Genomic DNA, 18881 nt, shown 5'->3' with positions numbered 1-18881 from the left:
GGCCAGTGATGCACGCTGGTGTGACTCAGGAGGTCCCGGCACCTGCGGGTTTCCTGGAGTCCTTTTCTCCTCGCTTCCTTAAACAGTTGCCCGACAGCCTCTTCTTCCTCTCCTGGTTTCCCGAGGCTACTCCTGTGCTCCTTCCCGCTGCGAAACAAGGACCTACTGTATAGCACAGGGAACTGTATTCAATCTTCTTGTCACGTATATGTATAACTGAATCACTTTGCCGTACACCTGAAAGTAACACAACATTGTAAATCAACTCGACTTCAATAAAGAAAAATATTTTATTTAAATGTTAGGACATCAAATATACGCCACAGAGATCAGCATGACAAAGACGCAGCTGGTACAGGGTCCACCTCTTGGAGGCTGTTGAGTCTTTCATGGTGCTCCCTGCCGGCCTCCCTGCCCCGCAGTTTCTCTCCACTCCTTTCCCCCCCTCCTCCCCTTTGGACGTTTGCTGACTCTTCTCCCATGTTTTGATCTTTCCACTCCTGGATGCTGGCTTCTTCAGCATCCTTGGGGCACCTGCACCCACAAGTGTCCAAACCACACTTTCCAGACAGCTTCGCTCCAACAATATCTACTTTAGGAAGGGACACGGTTCGACCCAAGACGACAGGTCAGACAACGGGTGCAGCATGGACCGGACTGGAAGGGTGTGAGAGGCACTCCCTGGCGAAACTGAATGGTCTGTGGCACAGATCTGGCTCCAGTTGGGGCTCCCTGCTGAGACCATAACAAATTATGTGATAATCAAAACAACAATCTAGCTCACATTAGCAAAATGGAAGTTCTGACAAATAGGGGGAAAAACATGGTAATATGTTGGGTTATCTTACAATTGATGACCTAAACAGGTATACTGATGAGAGTGAAAGGGGTCTGTTATTAAGTATACCAGGACAAGAGGTGAAACTGGGGACTGTCCCAGGCTGGGAAGTAGGGTGTCTACGGTGGTACCTCCAGCAAAAGGAAGGAGAAGGTTGACCAGAAAGCTAGAGGATGGGACTTCAGAAGCTCTGTGCGTTGGTTGTAGAGTGCCAGCTATGTTTGGATGAAAAGAAATTTGAGGAAAACACTTTGTAACTCTAAGCTTAAAAAAGATAAAAGGATAAAGAGAATAACTGGGTTGCTTCTGTTCTAATTATTAGAGAAGAGACTGAGAAAAAAAATTCCCATTTTTTCTTCCTAGCCATCCAGATGATCCCGGTCACAGTTTTCCAACTGTAACTTGTGCAGCTCTGGGCTTCCAAGGATCCGATTCAAGGGCTGCCTTTGTGCAGGACTGAGGCCACTTCTCAGTGCCCTGCTCCCATTTAAACCTGAATAAGTCTTTTGGGTTGTTGTGTCTTTTATATACTGAGGTTTGTCATAACATAGCATTTAGGAAAAATAAGTTTTTATTGCTTGGAAAGCCACCAATCTAGGACAAGTCTCAATATGATTCCACCAACCAGAAAGCAAGAGAGAGGGACCATCTCTCTCAGTGTAGCATATCATGATTATTCATCACATCGTCTCTACTGGATGGCATCATTCTCATCATTTACATATATAATCATTTGAACCTTTTATTTCTTTTTAATCTAAGGAAAAAAAGATGTCCTTTTCCACTTTGCCCCAGAAATACACTGGCTTTGATACTAATTTATACCCTTATTCCACTTTTGCAAAGTGCATAGTATATACTCTGAATTTTCATGGGAAACAAATTGTGTATTGGCAACACCGGAAGTCTTCAGTGGGATGTGAAAGAAGTGGAGAAGGGGAATTCTTATCCTCTCGAGTCAGTGGGTGGAGGGAGGGCTTGCTTCTGGTTTCTTTCTCTCATTCTTTCAACCAACACGTTTTTTTCTGAGTGGTCAAATCCTTGAAGGTAGGAGCTCTTCCTGGTCTGGTTTGAGGGAAAAATCCTGAAGACCCAAATGAAAGAATAGAGATTTTTTTTTTTCCTTTAGTGACAGGAAAACACAGAAAAAAATTTCCCCTTCCATTTAAAAGTAACCTTTTGAGGATTCCCTGGGGAAGATGGCGGAAGAGTAAGACGCGGAGATCACCTTCCTCTCCACAGATACACCAGAAATACATCTACACGTGGAACAACTCCTACAGAACACCTACTGAAGGCTGGCAGAAGACCTCAGACCTCCCAAAAGGCAAGAAACTCCCCACGTACCTGGGTAGGGCAAAAGAAAAAAAGAAAAAACAGAGACAAAAGAATAGGGACGGCACCTGCACCAGTGGGAGGGAGCTGTGAAGGAGGAAAAGTTTCCACACACTAGGAAGCCCCTTCGCGGGCAGAGACTGCAGGAGGCGGAGGGGGGAGCTTCGAAGCCGCGGAGGAGTGCACAGCAACGGGTGCGGAGGGCAAAGCGGGGAGATTCCCGCACAGAGGATCGGTGCCAACCGGCACTCACCAGCCCGAGAGGCTTGTCTGCTCCCCCGCCGGGGCGGGCGGGGCTGCGAGCTGAGGCTCTGAGGCTCGGGTTTCGGTTTTGGACAGAGCGCAGGGAGAGGACTGGGGTTGGCGGCTTGAACATAGCCTGAAGGGGTTGGTGCACCACAGCTAGCCGGGAGGGAGTCCGGGGAAAAGCCTGCACCTGCCGAAGAGGCAAGAGACTTTTTCTTCCCTCTTTGTTTCCTGGTGCGTGAGGAGAGGGGTTTAAGAACGCTGCTTAAAGGAACTCCAGAGACGGGTGCGAGCCGCGGCTAAAAGCGCGAACCCCAGAGACGGGCGCGAGCCGCGGCTGAAAGCGCGGACCCCAGAGACGGGCGCGAGCCGCGGCTGAAAGCGCGGACCCCAGAGCGCGGACCCCAGAGACGGGCGCGAGCCGCGGCTGAGGGCGCTGACTCCAGAGACGGGCGCAAGCCGCGGCTGGAGGCGCGGACCCCAGAGGCGGGCGGGAGACGTTGGGGCTGCTGCTGCCGCCACCAAGGGGCCTGTGTGCGAGCGCAGGTCGCTCTCCACTCCCCTCTTCCGCGGAGCCTGTGCAGCCCGCCACTGCCGGGTTCCCGGAATCCGGGGACGACTTCCCCGGGAGAGCGCACGGCGGGCCTCGGGCTGGTGCAGGGTCATGCCGGACTTTGCCGCCGCAGGCCCGCCCCGCATTCCGTGCCCCTCCCTCCCCGCCGGCCTCAGTACGCCAGAACCCCCGAATCAGCGGCTCCTTTAACCCCGTCCTGTCTGAGCAAAAAACAGACGCCCTCCAGCGACCTACACGCAGAGGCAGGGCCAAATCCAAAGCTGAGCTCCTGTGAGCTGTGAGAACAAAGAAGAGAAAGGGAAATCTCTCCCAGCAGCCTCAGAAGCAGCGGATTAAAGCTCCACAATCAACTTGATGTACCAGCATCTGTGGAATACCTGAATAGACAGCCAATCATCCCAAATTAAGGAGGTGGACTTTGGGAGCAAGATCTATGATTTTTCTCCCTACTCCTCTTTTTGTGAATGTGTATGTGTATGCTTCTGTGTGAGATCTTGTCTGTATAGTCTTGCTTCCACCATTTGTCCTAGGGTTCTATCCGTCCATGGTTTTTTCTTAAAATTTTTTTCTTAATAATCAATTTTAATTTTAAGAACGTTATTATACTTTACCTTCGTTCTTTCTTTCTTTCTTTCTTTCTTTCTTTCTTTCTTTCTTTCTTTCTTTCTTTCTTTCTTTCTTTCTTTCTTTCCTTCCTTCCTTCCTTCCCTCCTTTAGACAACGAATCATCCCAAATTGAGGAGGTGGTCTCTGACAGCAAGATTTATGATTTTTCCCCCTTTACCTCTTTTTGTGAGGGTGTATGTGTACGCTTCTGTGTAAGACTTTGTCTGTATAGCTTTGCTTCCAACATTTGTCCTAAGGTTCTATCCGTCCCTTTTTTTTTTCTAATTAAGAATTTTTTAATTCAGTAACTTTATTATACTTTATTTTATTTTTACTGTATCTTCTTTCTTTCTGTTTTTCCTTCTTTCCCTCCTTCCTTCCTTCCTCCCTCCCTCCCTCCCTCCTTTCGTTCCTTCTTGCCTTCTTTCCTTCTTTGCTTCTTTCTTTCTTTCTTCCTTCCTTCCTTCCTTCCTTCCCTCCTTCCTTCCCTCCTTTAAACAACGAATCATCCCAAATTGAGGAGGTGGTCTCTGACAGCAAGATTTATGATTTTTCCCCCTTTACCTCTTTTTGTGAGGGTGTATGTGTACGCTTCTGCGTAAGACTTTGTCTGTATAGCTTTGCTTCCAACATTTGTCCTAAGGTTCTATCCGTCCCTTTTTTTTTTTTTTCTAATTAAGAATTTTTTAATTCAATAACTTTATTATACTTTATTTTATTTTTACTGTATCTTCTTTCTTTCTGTTTTCCTTCTTTCCCTCCTTCCTTCCTTCCTCCCTCCCTCCTTTCGTTCCTTCTTGCCTTCTTTCCTTCTTTGCTTCTTTCTTTCTTCCTTCCTTCCTTCCTTCCCTCCTTCCTTCCCTCCTTTCCTTCTTTCTTTCCTCATACTTCTACTAATTCCCTCTACTTTTTCTCCCTTTTATTCTGAGCCGCGTGGATGAAAGGCTCTTGGTGCTCCAGCCAGGAGTCAGGGCTCTGCCTCTGAGGTAGGAGAGCCAACTTCAGGACACTGGTCCACAAGAGACCTCCCAGCTCCACATAATATCAAACGGCGAAAATCTCCCAGAGACCTCCATCTTAACACCAGCACCCAGCTTCACTCAACGACCAGCAAGCCACAGTGCTGGACAACCTGTGCCAAACAACTAGCAAAACAGGAACACAACCCCACCCATTAGCAGAGAGGCTGCCTAAAATCATAATAAGGCCACAGACACCCCAAAACACACCACCAGACGTGAACCTGCCCACTAGAGAGACAAGATCCAGCCTCATCCACCACAACACAGGCACTAGTCCCCTCCACCAGGAAGCCTACACAACCCACTGAACCAACCTTAGCCACTGGAGACAGACATCAAAAACAGGAGGAACTACGAACCTGCAGCCTGCAAAAAGGAGACCCCAAACACAGTAAGATAAGCAAAATGAGAAAACAGAAAAACACACAGCAGATAAAGGAGCAAGATAAAAATGCACCAGACCTAACAAATGAAGAGGAAATAGGCAGTCTACCTGAAAAAGAATTCAGAATAATGATAGTAAGGATGATCTGAAATCTTGGAGATAGAATGGACAATAGAATGGACAAAATGCAAGAATCAGTTAACAAGGACCTAGAAGAACTAAAGATGAAACAAGCAACGATGAACAACACAATAAATGAAATTAAAAATACTCTAGATGGGATCAATAGCAGAATAACTGAGGCAGAAGAACGGATAAGTGACCTGGAAGATAAAATAGTGGAAATAACTACTGCAGAGCAGAATAAAGAAAAAAGAATGAAAAGAACTGAGGACAGTCTCAGAGACCTCTGGGACAACATTAAACGCACCAACATTCGAATTATAGGGGTTCCAGAAGAAGAAGAGAAAAAGAAAGGGACTGAGAAAATATTTGAAGAGATTATAGTTGAAAACTTCCCTAATATGGGAAAGGAAATAGTTAATCAAGTCCAGGAAGCACAGAGAGTCCCATACAGGATAAATACAAGGAGAAATACGCCAAGACACATATTAATCAAACTGTCAAAAATTAAATACAAAGAAAGCATATTAAAAGCAGCAAGGGAAAAACAACAAATAACACATAAGGGAATCCCCATAAGGTTAACAGCTGATCTCTCAGCAGAAACCCTACAAGCCAGAAGGGAGTGGCAGGACATACTGAAAGTGATGAAGGAGAAAAACCTGCAACCAAGACTACTCTACCCAGCAAGGATCTCATTCAGATTTGATGGAGAAATTAAAACCTTTACAGACAAGCAAAAGCTGTGAGAGTTCAGCACCACCAAACCAGCTTTACAACAAATGCTAAAGGATCTTCTCTAGGCAAGAAACACAAGAGAAGGAAAAGACCTATAATAACGAACCCAAAACAATATAGAAAATGGGAATAGGAACATACGTATCGATAATTACCTTAAATGTAAATGGACTAAATGCTCCCACCAAAAGACACAGATTAGCTGAATGGATACAAAAACAAGACCCTTACATATGCTGTCTACAAGAGACCCACTTCAGACCTAGAGACACATACAGACTAAAAGTAAGGGGATGGAAAAAGATATTCCATGCAAATGGAAACCAAAAGAAAGCTGGAGTAGCAATTCTCATATCAGACAAAATAGACTTTAAAATAAGGACTATTAAAAGAGACAAAGAAGGACACTACATGATGATCAAGGGATCGATCCAAGAAGAAGATATAACAATTGTAAATATTTATGCACCCAACATAGGAGCACCTCAATACATAAGGCAAATACTAACAGCCATAAAAGGGGAAATCGACAGTAACACATTCATAGTAGGGGACTTAAACACCCCACTTTCACCCAAGGACAGATCATCCAAAATGAAAATAAATAAGGAAACACAAGCTTTAAATGATACATTAAACAAGATGGACTTAATTGATATTTATAGGACACTCCATCCAAAAACAACAGAATACACATTTTTCTCAAGTGCTCATGGAACATTCTCCAGGATAGATCATATCTTGGGTCACAAATCAAGCCTTGGCAAATTTAAGAAAATTGAAATTGTATCAAGTATCTTTTCTGACCACAACGCCATGAGACTAGATATCAATTACAGGAAAAGATCTGTAAAAAATACAAACACATGGAGGCTAAACAATACACTACTTAATAATGAAGTGATCACTGAAGAAATCAAAGAGGAAATCAAAAAATACCTAGAAACAAATGACAATGGAGACACAACGACCCAAAACCTGCGGGATGCAGCAAAAGCAGTTCTAAGGGGGAAGTTTATAGCAATACAAGCCCACCTTAAGAAGCAGGAAACATCTAGAATAAACAACCTAACCTTGCACCTCAAGCAATTAGAGAAAGAAGAACAAAAAAACCCCAAAGCTAGCAGAAGGAAAGAAATCATAAAAATCAGATCAGAAATAAATGAAAAAGAAATGAAGGAAACAATAGCAAAGATCAGTAAAACTAAAAGCTGGTTCTCTGAGAAGATAAACAAAATAGATAAACCACTAGCCAGACTCATCAAGAAAAAAAGGGAGAAGACTCAAATCAATAGAATTAGAAATGAAAAAGGAGAGGTAACAACTGACACTGCAGAAATAAAAGAGATCATGAGAGATTACTACAAGCAACTCTATGCCAATAAAATGGACAATCTGGAAGAAATGGACAAATTTTTAGAAGAGCACAACCTGCCAAGACTGAATCAGGAAGAAATAGAAAATATGAACAGACCAATCACAAGCACTGAAATTGAAACTGTGATTAAAAATCTTCCAGCAAAGAAAAGCCCAGGACCAGATGGCTTCACAGGCGAATTCTATCAAACATTTAGAGAAGAGCTAACACCTATCCTTCTCAAACTCTTCCAAAGTATAGCAGAGGGAGGAACACTCCCAAACTCATTCTACGAGGCCACCATCACCTTGATACCAAAACCAGGCAAGGATGTCACAAAGAAAGAAAACTACAGACCAATATCACTGATGAACATAGATGCAAAAATCCTCAACAAAATACTAGCAAACAGAATCCAACAACACGTTAAAAGGATCATACACCATGATCAAGTGGGGTTTATTCCAGGAATGCAAGGATTCTTCAATATACGCAAATCAATCAATGTGATAAACCATATTAACAAATTGAAGGAGAAAAACCATATGATCATCTCAATAGATGCAGAGAAAGCTTTTGACAAAATTCAACACCCGTTTATGATAAAAACCCTGCAGAAAGTAGGCATAGAGGGAACTTTCCTCAACATAATAAAGGCCATATACGACAAGCCCACAGCAAACATCATCCTCAATGGTGAAAAACTGAAAGCATTTCCACTAAGATCAGGAACAAGACAAGGGTGCCCACACTCACCACTCTTATACAACATAGTTTTGGAAGTTTTAGCCACAGCAATCAGAGAAGAGAAGGAAATAAAAGGAATCCAAATCGGAAAAGAAGAAGTAAAGCTGTCACTGTTTGCAGATGACATGACACTATACATAGAGAATCCTAAAGATGCTACCAGAAAACTACTAGAGCTAATCAATGAATTTGGTAAAGTAGCAGGATACAAAATTAATGCACAGAAATCTCTGGCATTCCTATATACTAATGATGAAAAATCTGCAAGTGAAATCAAGAAAACACTCCCATTTACCATTGCAACAAAAAGAATAAAATATCTAGGAATAAACCTACCTAAGGAGACAAAAGACCTGTATGCAGAAAACTATAAGACACTGATGAAAAAAATTAAAGATGATACAAATAGATGGAGACATATACCATGTTCTTGGATTGGAAGAATCAACATTGTGAAAATGACTCTACTACCCAAAGCAATCTATAGATTCAATGCAATCCCTATCAAACTACCACTGGCATTTTTCACAGAACTAGAACAAAAAATTTCGCAATTTGTATGGAAACACAAAAGACCCCGAATAGCCAAAGCAATCTTGAGAACAAAAAAAGGAACTGGAGGAATCAGGCTCCCTGACTTCAGACTATACTACAAAGCTACAGTTATCAAGACGGTATGGTACTGGCACAAAAACAGGAAGATAGATCAATGGAACAGGATAGAAAGCCCAGAGATAAACCCATGCACATATGGACACCTTATCTTTGATAAAGGTGGCAGGAATGTACAGTGGAAAAAGGACAGCCTCTTCAATAAGTGGTGCTGGGAAAACTGGACAGGTACATGTAAAAGAAAGAAATTAGAACACTCCCTAACACCATACACAAAAATAAGCTCAAAATGGATTAAAGACCTAAATATAAGGCCAGAAACTATCAAACTATTAGAGGAAAACATAGGCAGAACACTCTATGACATAAATCACAGCAAGATTCTTTCTGACCCACCCCCTAGAGTAATGGAAATAAAAACAAAAATAAACAAATGGGACCTAATGAAACTTCAAAGCTTTTGCACAGCAAAGGAAACCATAAACAAGACCAAAAGACAACCCTCAGAATGGGAGAAAATATTTGCAAATGAAGCAACCGACAAAGGATTAATCTCCAAAATTTACAAGCAGCTCATGCAGCTCAACAACAAAAAAACAAACAACCCAATCCAAAAATGGGCAGAAGACCTAAATAGACATTTCTCCAAAGAAGATATACAGACTGCCAACAAACACATGAAAGAATGCTCAACATCATTAATCATTAGAGAAATGCAAATCAAAACTACAATGAGATATCATCTCACACCAGTCAGAATGGCCATCATCAAAAAATCTAGAAACAATAAATGCTGGAGAGGGTGTGGAGAAAAGGGAACCCTCTTGCACTGCTGGTGGGAATGTGAATTGTTTCAGCCACTATGGAGAACAGTATGGAGGTTCCTTAAAAAACTACAAATAGAACTACCATATGACCCAGCAATCCCACTACTGGGCATATACCCTGAGAAAACCGAAATTCAAAAAGAGTCATGTACCAAAATGTTCATCGCAGCTCTATTTACAATAGCCCGGAGATGGAAACAACCTAAGTGCCCATCATCGGATGAATGGATAAAGAAGGTGTGGCACATATATACAATGGAATATTACTCAGCCATAAAAAGAAACGAAATTGAGCTATTTGTAATGAGGTGGATAGACCTAGAGTCTGTCATACACAGTGAAGTAAGTCAGAAAGAAAAAGACAAATACCGTATGCTAACACATATATATGGAATTTAAGAAAAAAAAATGTCATGAAGAACCTAGGGGTAAGGCAGGAATAAAGACGCAGACCTCCTAGAGAACGGACTTGAGGTTATGGGGAGGGGGAAGGGTGAGCTGTGACGGGGCGAGAGAGAGTCATGGACATATACACACTAACAAACGTAGTAAGGTAGATAGGTAGTGGGAAGCAGCCGCATGGCACAGGGATATTGGCTCGGTGCTTTGTGACAGCCTGGAGGGGTGGGATAGGGAGGGTGGGAGGGAGGGAGACGCAAGAGGGAAGAGATATGGGAACATATGTATATGTATAACTGATTCACTTTGTTATAAAGCAGAAACTAACACACCATTGTAAAGTAATTATACCCCAATAAAGATGTTAAAAAAAATAAAAAAATAAAAGTAACCTTTTTTTCTTTTTCATATTTTAAGAACATTTTCTTTGCGTACCAAAAGAGCAATTTGTATCTGTTGTTGAAAAATTGAAAATACAGACAGGAAAAATAATAAAATAGAAACTATTCATTGTTTTCTTAAGCCAGAAAAGAAAACCACAATCAATACCTCAGTGTAGGTCCTTTGAAACACTTTTCCTTTCTCTCCTCTCCCTCCCCTCCCGCCTTCCCCTTGTCCTCCTGGTTTCCCTTTCTTCATCCATATCTTTGTTGAGGTATTTTCATCAATATGTAAATGTATATTTTTACATCAATGGGATATTATACATTTTGTTTTCTAGTCTCTCTTTAAAGTTGACCATATTATGGAAAGATTTTCATAATAATCTCATCCTTTTTAGCATAGGTTTCTTGGCACCATAATTTAATTAATCCCTTGTTGGTAGGGATTGTTTTGGTTTTTTTGCAATTACAAAGAATGCTTACATTTATTTTATCTCTACATGTTTTTATTTTGCATATGATTTATGAAGCACATACAGTATTTACAGGTCATATTTGTACATTGAAAATATATATGCATATAATGTATAAACGCACAGTGTGTTTGGACAGTGTGTCCTGCTAGGGGTGCTTTATCACAAGTATTTGGTGGCCCCTAGCCTAGGCAACAGGTGATGCTGGACTGATTGAAGACAGTAATCACAGAAGGCACAGTCTCAAGGGTGGTTACAAGTACAGCTCAGGGTGTTAGGGTTGATGGCACTTGGTGAGAATCTTCTCTGGCTGGTGAGCGAGAGGGAAGAACGAATATAATTCCCATGTTTTTGCCTCAGTTGACCATTTGGAACCTTTTTTCACTTTACTGATGTAACTAATATTGACTGCTAGTATCACCCTAAAATAATATGGTGTGTGCTGTTCTAGGAGCTGGCTCTACCATGCTTTGTAGTATTGTTGGGAAACAATAATGAACAAGAAGAGAAGGTCCCTGCGTATCTCCTAGTGGGAAGGAGGGAGGGGTTCCCATAGCTGACATGTCAGCAAGTAGTGAAGATACATTGAGATGTTGCTGAATTCATTGAAGAAAATGCTTCAGAAAAATGGGATTGAGAATGATATGGAGAATTATTTTTCCAAAGAAAGAAAACGAAGAGAAGAAATAGGAAAGGATAAGGGAGAGCAGGTTACTGAGAGTTGGTGGATCCTCTTTGGGCTCGTTTTTCGAGATGCTTTTGGGACTTCCAGGTATTAAAAGAGAAACTGAGGCATATTAAAAATTTTAAGAGTTTATTTGAGCAAAAATCAATTTGAAACTTGTGGCACCAACCAGAAGTGGTCAGGATGCTCCATTGACAGGAGCTGGGGACGAGACTTTTATATTTATTTATTTTTTAAAATTTATCTTTGGCTGCATTGGGTCTTCGTTGCTGCGCCCAGGCTTTCTCTAGCTGCGGCGAGCGGGGGCTACTCTTCGTTGCGGTGCGCGGGCTTCTCATTGCGGTGGCTTCTGTTGTTGCAGAGCATGGGCTCTAGGCACATGGGCTTCAGTAGTTGTGGCACGTGGGCTCAGTAGTTGTGGCTCACGGGCTCTAGAGCACAGACTCAGTAGTTGTGGCACACGGGCTTAGTTGCTCCGCAGCATGTGGAATCTTCCCGGACTGGGGCTCAAACCCATGTCCCCTGCATTGGCAGGTGAATTCTTAACCACTGTGCCACCAGGGATGTCCGGGATGAGACTTTTATAGAGAAGATGCGGAAGCAAAGCAAGGAACTCATCTGATTGGCTGTAGCCCGAGCGGTTGCCCTTATTTGGGAAACCCTGGTTGGATGCTTGTGGTTGGTTGTCCTTATGTTTCGGTTTCTGAACCTTGAGGCATTTGTAGGCTTAGGTTTTGGTTTGCTTATGTTGGCTTCGAAGGAATTAGAACCACCTCCATCTAATGCCCTCCCTATTTAATTAATTTAACACAGGTTAAGATGTCTAGTATTCAGTGTTGTATGGGTACATTTTTAACAGCTGGCTCGGGGTGAGTACGGGATAGCAGCTGACTTGTAGCATTTGCCAATTTTCATGCTGTGGCTGGTTGCAGACTAGCTCCTTCACAGCACTGAACGTGGAGTGGAAAGAGGTGGTAAGAGTTTTCATGAGCGAGTCAGAGGCAGCTCTGGTGCACCACAGCTAGTGGGTGACAGAAATACAGAGCCGCCTCGACTTACAATGGGGTTACATCCCGATAAACCCAATATAAGTTGAAAATGTCGTTAAGTCAAAAATGCATTTAATACACCTATGCTACTGCACATCACAGGTTAGCCAAGCCTACCTTAAACATGCTCAGAACACTTCTGTGAGCCTACAAGCGGGCAGCATCATCTAACACGAAGCCTATTTTATAATAAAGTGTGGACTGTCTCATGTAATGTATTGAACACTGTACTGAAAGTGAAGAACAGAATGGCTGCCTGGGTACAGAGTGGTCGTAAGTGTGTGGATTATTGATTCTTGTCATCACAGGGCTGACCAGGAGCTGAGGCTCGCTGCCACTGGCCAGCATCACGAGAGAGTGTCGCACCGCATCTTGCCCAGGAAAAGATCAAAATTCAAAATCCCAAGGGCGGTTTCTACTGGTATCACTTTCACACCATCATAATGTGGAAAAGTTGTAAGTCGGGCACTGTCTGTATAGGTTTGGAATTCTGGAGAGTGTGTGACTAGCAATACAGATTTGGGCGTGGAGGTCAGAGTTAAAATTCTGGGAATAGAGAGATTTCCTAGAGAGATTGTATAGCATGAAAAGGAAGGTGGTCAATGTTGGAACGCCACGACTGTGCTCTCAAAGAGTGGTCCCCCCCCCCACTGGCCCACGAGCAGCATATTGGAAGCAAGTTCATGACCCATCCCAGACCAGTGGAAGTAGAGAGTGGCTGAGGTTGGGACCCACTACTCTGTGTTGTTTCAGGTTTGGGAAGGCCGGCCCTAGAGATCACCAACGCTTAAGACTGAAGAGTCAGTTAAGACTGAAGAGAGACACTTAGATAGACCAAGAAGGACAGTTGAGAGGAGTGGGGCTGGGCACAGAAAGTGGAGTCTTGGAGCCCAGGGTGGAGACAGTGTCAAGATAAAGGGAAGCGGGCAGCCACGTAGGGCCCCACGAGGTCAGGGCAGATTAGATGGAAAGTAGACATCAGCTGCATTTGAAGAGCATTGTCAGGGCCGTGGTAGGGGCAGCAGGTAGGCTGTAATTGGCGAGGAGTGAGTTGAACATAGACCCCTGGTTAGGACCTTGGGCTGTAAAGGTCAGACAGAGGTTTGGGACTAGAAGAACATGTATGGTCAGTGGTGGGGTTTCTGGAAAAGGCCTGCATATGTTTGTGGGCTGAGGGAAAAGGTAGAATTTGGGAGGTCAGGAACTGGCAAGAACAGGCTGGGATACCTGGTGGTTTAAACCAGAGATGAGAGGAGGGAAGGGAATCAAGAACTTGGGATGCAGCCTGGCCTTGAAGAAATTACTTATGGGCTCTTATCTTCGGAGGCCAAAGGGAAGCAAGGGTGGGAGAGGGTTTTGGATGGAGAAAAGCGGAGGCCAAGATATGGAGGGAGAAGATACTCAATGGACTCTTCTCGGTATCCATTAACTGTCCTGTTAATTGCCTTCTGTAATTTGTACCCCTTTCCCTTCTGACTAAAAGTGATTCTGGAAATGTTTTTGAAACAATTGGTAAGATTGTGTTAGCCAGTGAGCTCTCAAAGGAACTTCTGTTTTATGTCAAATTTAGGCCAGGTTCGGCAGAAAAGTAGAAAATTGAAGCTCTAGAGCTATACAGGCCAGTGGAAACAGAATGCAGGCTACATATATAATTGTATATTTCTAGCAGCCATGTTTAGAAAAAGTAAACAGAAAGAAGTGAAATTAATTTTAATAATACATTTTGTTTAACCAGTGTATCCCAAATATTATTATTTCAACATGTTATCAATATAAAAATTGGTAATGAGATATTTTACAGTCTTTTTTCCTATTCCATCCTAAAATTCCCAACTAGCCACATTTTAAGTGCTCAATAACCAGGTGCTGCTGGGGGCTACCATACCAGACAGTGACCCTCTGAAGGGGCCATACAGTTTGTAACACTGAGTGCTAGTTTAAAAAAAATTAAAATGTGCCTTGTTCTTACGCGGTGACAAAGACTCTCTCTTTGACCAAACTAGTCAGGCTCCTCTGAGAGCTCATTTCCACCTAGGCCCTTCCCTTGGGTATGTCCTCAGGAACCCAGTTTTAGCAAGAAATTTGTCAAGTCAGTTTATCGAGAATCCTCCGCCCTTGATATTTGATCACCCTTAATATCTAACCAAATCCCTCATGTCTCACCATCCCCTAGGTAATAGCTGATCAACCTGGCCTAACTTCAGCAAGAATTCTGTTAGGTCAAGGAGTTAACCTACCCCTCTTAATAATTTTCTCTCCACTAACGAACCCCACCCATTTCTTAGCCATTCATGCTAATATTGCCCTGTAACCTGCAATAGAGGGAGGGTCCCTCGTCTTGTCTCTGAAAGTTCCAGAGCCTCAGTCACCGCTGCTGTAGGAGAGATGGAAATAAACAAAACTCTTAGGCCGATGATTGTGTGAAGAGAAAAAAGGGCATTAAGAGAAGTGGACATTTAGCTTTGAAATGGCAGTTATCTTCTTAGGCCATAATACTAATTAAAACTGCAAGAGAAAATAGAAATGTTCACTTAAAGTATGCTACTAAAATTAAATGCATACAAAGCTTGAAAGAGTATGGGTGTAAGAGAACGTAAACCGCGTACGTGTCTGGCCGTATGTGTGCACTTTGGCCAGAACGAGTGGGTTCTGCTCTCGGTTCGGCTGGAGGGATGAAAAGAGCCCTCCGCTCCTGCACTGGAGGCTGTTCCTGGCTCTGTCCCCAGCAGGTCACCTACCTTTGCTGGGCCCCCGTTTCAGCGTCTGAAAATCTTGGATGGCTTTCGTGGCCCTCAGGGTCTTTCCCACGGCTCTGTTCCGTGAGTCCTTAAACTTGGGATGCCCAGTGGTCAGGGATGATGAGGGAACCCTTGGCACCCTAAACCCCCCGCCGGACCGAAGGTGTCACTGGAGCGAGGAAGCCACCCACTGTGTCCTACACCTGGCTTTTGTGATCTGTGCCATCCTGTTTTCCCTCCTTGTCCTTGGGAATTTCAGAAGTTAACACAAACATATCTAAAGGGGAATTTATGGTTGGAGCAAGTAATTTTAAAATGCATGAAGACGTGCTTAAAGGAAGTTTTTTGGTTTTTTTTTGCGGTACGCGGGCCTCTCACTGTTGTGGCCTCTCCCGTTGCGGAGCACAGGCTCCAGACGCGCAGGCTCAGCGGCCATGGCTCACGGGCCCAGCCGCTCCGCAGCATGTGGGATCATCCCTGACCGGGACACAAACCCGCGTCCCCTGCATCAGCAGGCGGACTCTCAACCACTGCGCCACCAGGGAAGCCCTAAAGGAAGTATTTTTAAAGGAAATATTTTATGGTAGTAATGGGTAATTCATCTCTCACACCGATCAGTTAATTGTCCTTTAAAATTGAGAGGCAGGTTTCAGGGATACAGTAGTCTGGTCTGTAGTCATCAGCAGCTAAGTTCAACAACAGCGGTACTCAGATATTCAAGAAGTAGTATAAGAGAAGCTTAAAAGAACAAAAAAGGTAAAATTAGTGGGATAGGATTGTTAGAACTGAGAATTAGATCATAGAATTAGCATTGTTGTTGGTCAAGTGAAATAAAGGTGGTAAAATATTCTCATGGATAATATTTTCAGCGTCTCAACTTTTCACTCCATTAGGCCTGGAATTTCTAACAAGACAGCACATTGCTCCAATCCTCTGAGAGGCTCGGGCACACCCTGATCTTCAGAACTCTGCTTATGACTGTTTTCTTTCAAGGTCAACAGTATTTGAGTTACATGTTTGAGTATCTGCAGCAACTTACTCTTAGACTTTGAAGTCTAGAACTTTAGCTCTTGTGTGGAATATTAAAGAATTGTCGCGAATTGCGACAGGCATGTGCTACAAAATAGCTAACAGTGCCTCAGAGAAAGATAATATTTGTTTAGACTCTTCAATTTTTTAATGCTCCAGAAATCACTTTAACACATATAAATGTAAAGTATATTGAATATAGAGATATTGCTAGGATTAGCTATTACTAATCTTGTGACAATGGAGCACACATTTTAAAAAGAACAGTGGAAGGGTAAGCTGGGACAAAGTGAGAGAGTGGCATGGACATATATACACTACCAAATGTAAAATCGATAGCTAGTGGGAAGCAGCCGCATAGCACAGGGAGATCAGCTCGGTGCTTTGTGACCACCTAGAGGGGTGGAATGGGAGGGAGACGCAAGAGGGAGGATATAAGGGGATATATGTATATGCATAGCTGATTCACTTTGTTATAATGCAGAAACTAACACACCATTGTAAAGCAATTATACTGCAATAAAGATGTTAAAAAAGTATTGTTTCTTTTTTTAATGTTTTTATTTTTTATTACTTTTAATTTTTATTGGAGTATAGTTGATTTGGAATGTTCTGTTAGTTTCAGGTGTGTGGCAAAGTGAATCAGTTATACATATACATATATCCACTCTTTTTTAGATTCTTTTCCCATGTAGGTCTTTACAGAGTATTGGGTAGAGTTCCCTGTGCTATACAGTAGGTTCTTATTAGTTATCTATTTTATATATAGTAGTGTGTATATGTCAATCCCAATCTCCCAATTTATCCCTCCTCCCCCCCCCTTTCCCCTTTGGTAACCATAAGTTTGTTTTCTACATCTGTGACTCTATTTCTATTTTGTAGATAAGTTCATTTGTACCATTTTTTAAGATTCCACATATAAGCAATATCATATGACATTTGTCTTTCTCTGTCTGACGTACTTCACTCAGTATGACAATCTCTAGGTCCATCCAAGTCGCTGCAAATGGCATTATTTTGTTCTTTTTTTATGGCTGAGTAATATTCCATTGTATATATGTACCACATCTTCTTTATCCATTCATCTCTTGATGGACATTTAAGTTGCTTCCATGTCCTGGCTATTGTAAATAGTACTGCAATGAACATTGGGGTGCATGTATCTAAGAAAAGTATATTGTTTCTTAATAATTAGATCTTGCTTACAGCCTTACTTGACTTTCCCAATCAGGAAAAAAAAAAAAAAGATTTCAAGTTTTTCTGCAAAGTTTTCAGGTTATATTCCTAAAGGGATCTCAGTAATGTTTCGTCCAGCTTTTTTGAAAGCAAGAAGTGAAGCGATTTTCATCCTGCTATTAGAAGTTGCAGGGAATGAGGGTACCTGGTGATTGATGACTCATTCGTAATGACGGGCCAAGCTATCAGAACATCTGAGGCCCACAGCTCGGCCACATTCCAATGTCAGGCTGGTCGCTGATGACAGAGGGAAGTCCCTCGGAAGAAACCGTGTCGCCCAGAGGAACACATGGACTCATATCTGTGTGCTCACTTCAGAGTGGAGACATCTAGATGACCCAAAGGAAGATTTTCTAACACAATTGTTTGTTGGCATTTTCCCCCTTCTTGTGTGAGTAAGGGATCTTTTTGCTGAGTGGCTAAGCATTTCCAGAACAAACAAACCTCTCAGCTCTCGCGGTCCTGCCCACTTTGCTCTCCACCCTCCAGCCCCTCCTGTGAGTTGGAGACCTGATAGCCCAGGCTGAAGTTTCAAGCTCGCCGCCCTTCGGGGGTGCCTTGTCATGCCAGGAGAAAGCAGGAAATAGAAAGGGTAGGCTGGCTTAGGTGAGGTCATCCCAGTAAAGGTTAATAGCTGGGTGGTGACACCTCCTCACAGGCCTGGAGCGAACAAGCGGGGCAGCTGAGCAGCGCTTGCTCCCAGCTGTCTGTCACGGTCCTGGGAGTAAGAGGTGACCTATTTATTTTTAGCAGGGGACAGTCATAATAACCCGGCTCCTAGCTTCATTCAAGGCAGGCCGGGGCTTCGGAAGTTTGTAAACACCTACTTTCTGGGTAGGGGAGGAGTGCTTTACTCCAAAAAGAAAAGAACTTGACTACTGGGGTTTTCCCCGCCTGGTAGTCATTGTTAGCGTGGAGAAGAAGCTATCGTAGCACAAAAGTGCTGCAGCCTTCTCCACTTTGTTATTGTTTTCAAAGGGCAGAAATGCCTGAAGGTGAGGACTTTGGATCAGGCAAAAGGTAATTATGATCCACATTTACTTTTTCTTGAGTCTATTTCATTTGCTGGTTATCTTTCTAAAAACTACTGTGACTAATTTAAAAAGTAGTTGAAATTAAAATTTAAGAAGGAGTGCAGTCCCTTAATTCCAGGAAATAGAATTTTCTTTAGCGTGAAGAGAGAGACATAAAATGAACTGAATATACCCGTAGAAACATATGCCAATAAGTGTTTTTCTTGAGTGAGGAAGTGGCGGCCCGAAATTATCAAAAAGTGTTTCTTCCTACACCCTGTAAAGTCTACTTGAGTTTTTTGATGTTTGATTTTTAACTTCAGATGGTAGTTGTTAGAAATCTAAGCTAGTAAACATTTTGTAAATTGTTTGCATTTTAAAGACTTGAACATTTCTAAAGGTTAATAATTAGACCAATATACCCGTTTTGGTATTACAATACTTTTTTTTACCATAGATCTTATCT

General features: G+C 42.7%; 1 protein-coding gene across 2 annotated transcripts in view; it reads left to right on the top strand.

Annotated features, from left to right (window-relative positions):
* Positions 1–18881, top strand: part of RETREG1 (reticulophagy regulator 1) — a 131723-nt gene that overhangs the window by 75621 nt on the left and 37221 nt on the right. Inside the window, exon 1 of one of the 2 annotated variants that reach the window (XM_067730414.1) lies at positions 18083–18422. The exons of the other annotated variant lie outside the window; for it this stretch is intronic. Coding sequence (XP_067586515.1) covers positions 18388–18422 — 35 coding nt within the window. The 5' untranslated portion in view covers positions 18083–18387. Of the gene's footprint in view, positions 1–18082; positions 18423–18881 lie in introns of those variants that run through there. 2 annotated transcript variants of the gene reach the window in all.

The sequence above is a fragment of the Pseudorca crassidens genome, chromosome 3, assembly GCF_039906515.1.
Source record: "Pseudorca crassidens isolate mPseCra1 chromosome 3, mPseCra1.hap1, whole genome shotgun sequence".
Lineage (NCBI taxonomy): Eukaryota > Metazoa > Chordata > Mammalia > Artiodactyla > Delphinidae > Pseudorca > Pseudorca crassidens.
Note: the sequence above shows the minus strand (reverse complement) of the source record. Positions and strands in the feature narration are given on the sequence as shown.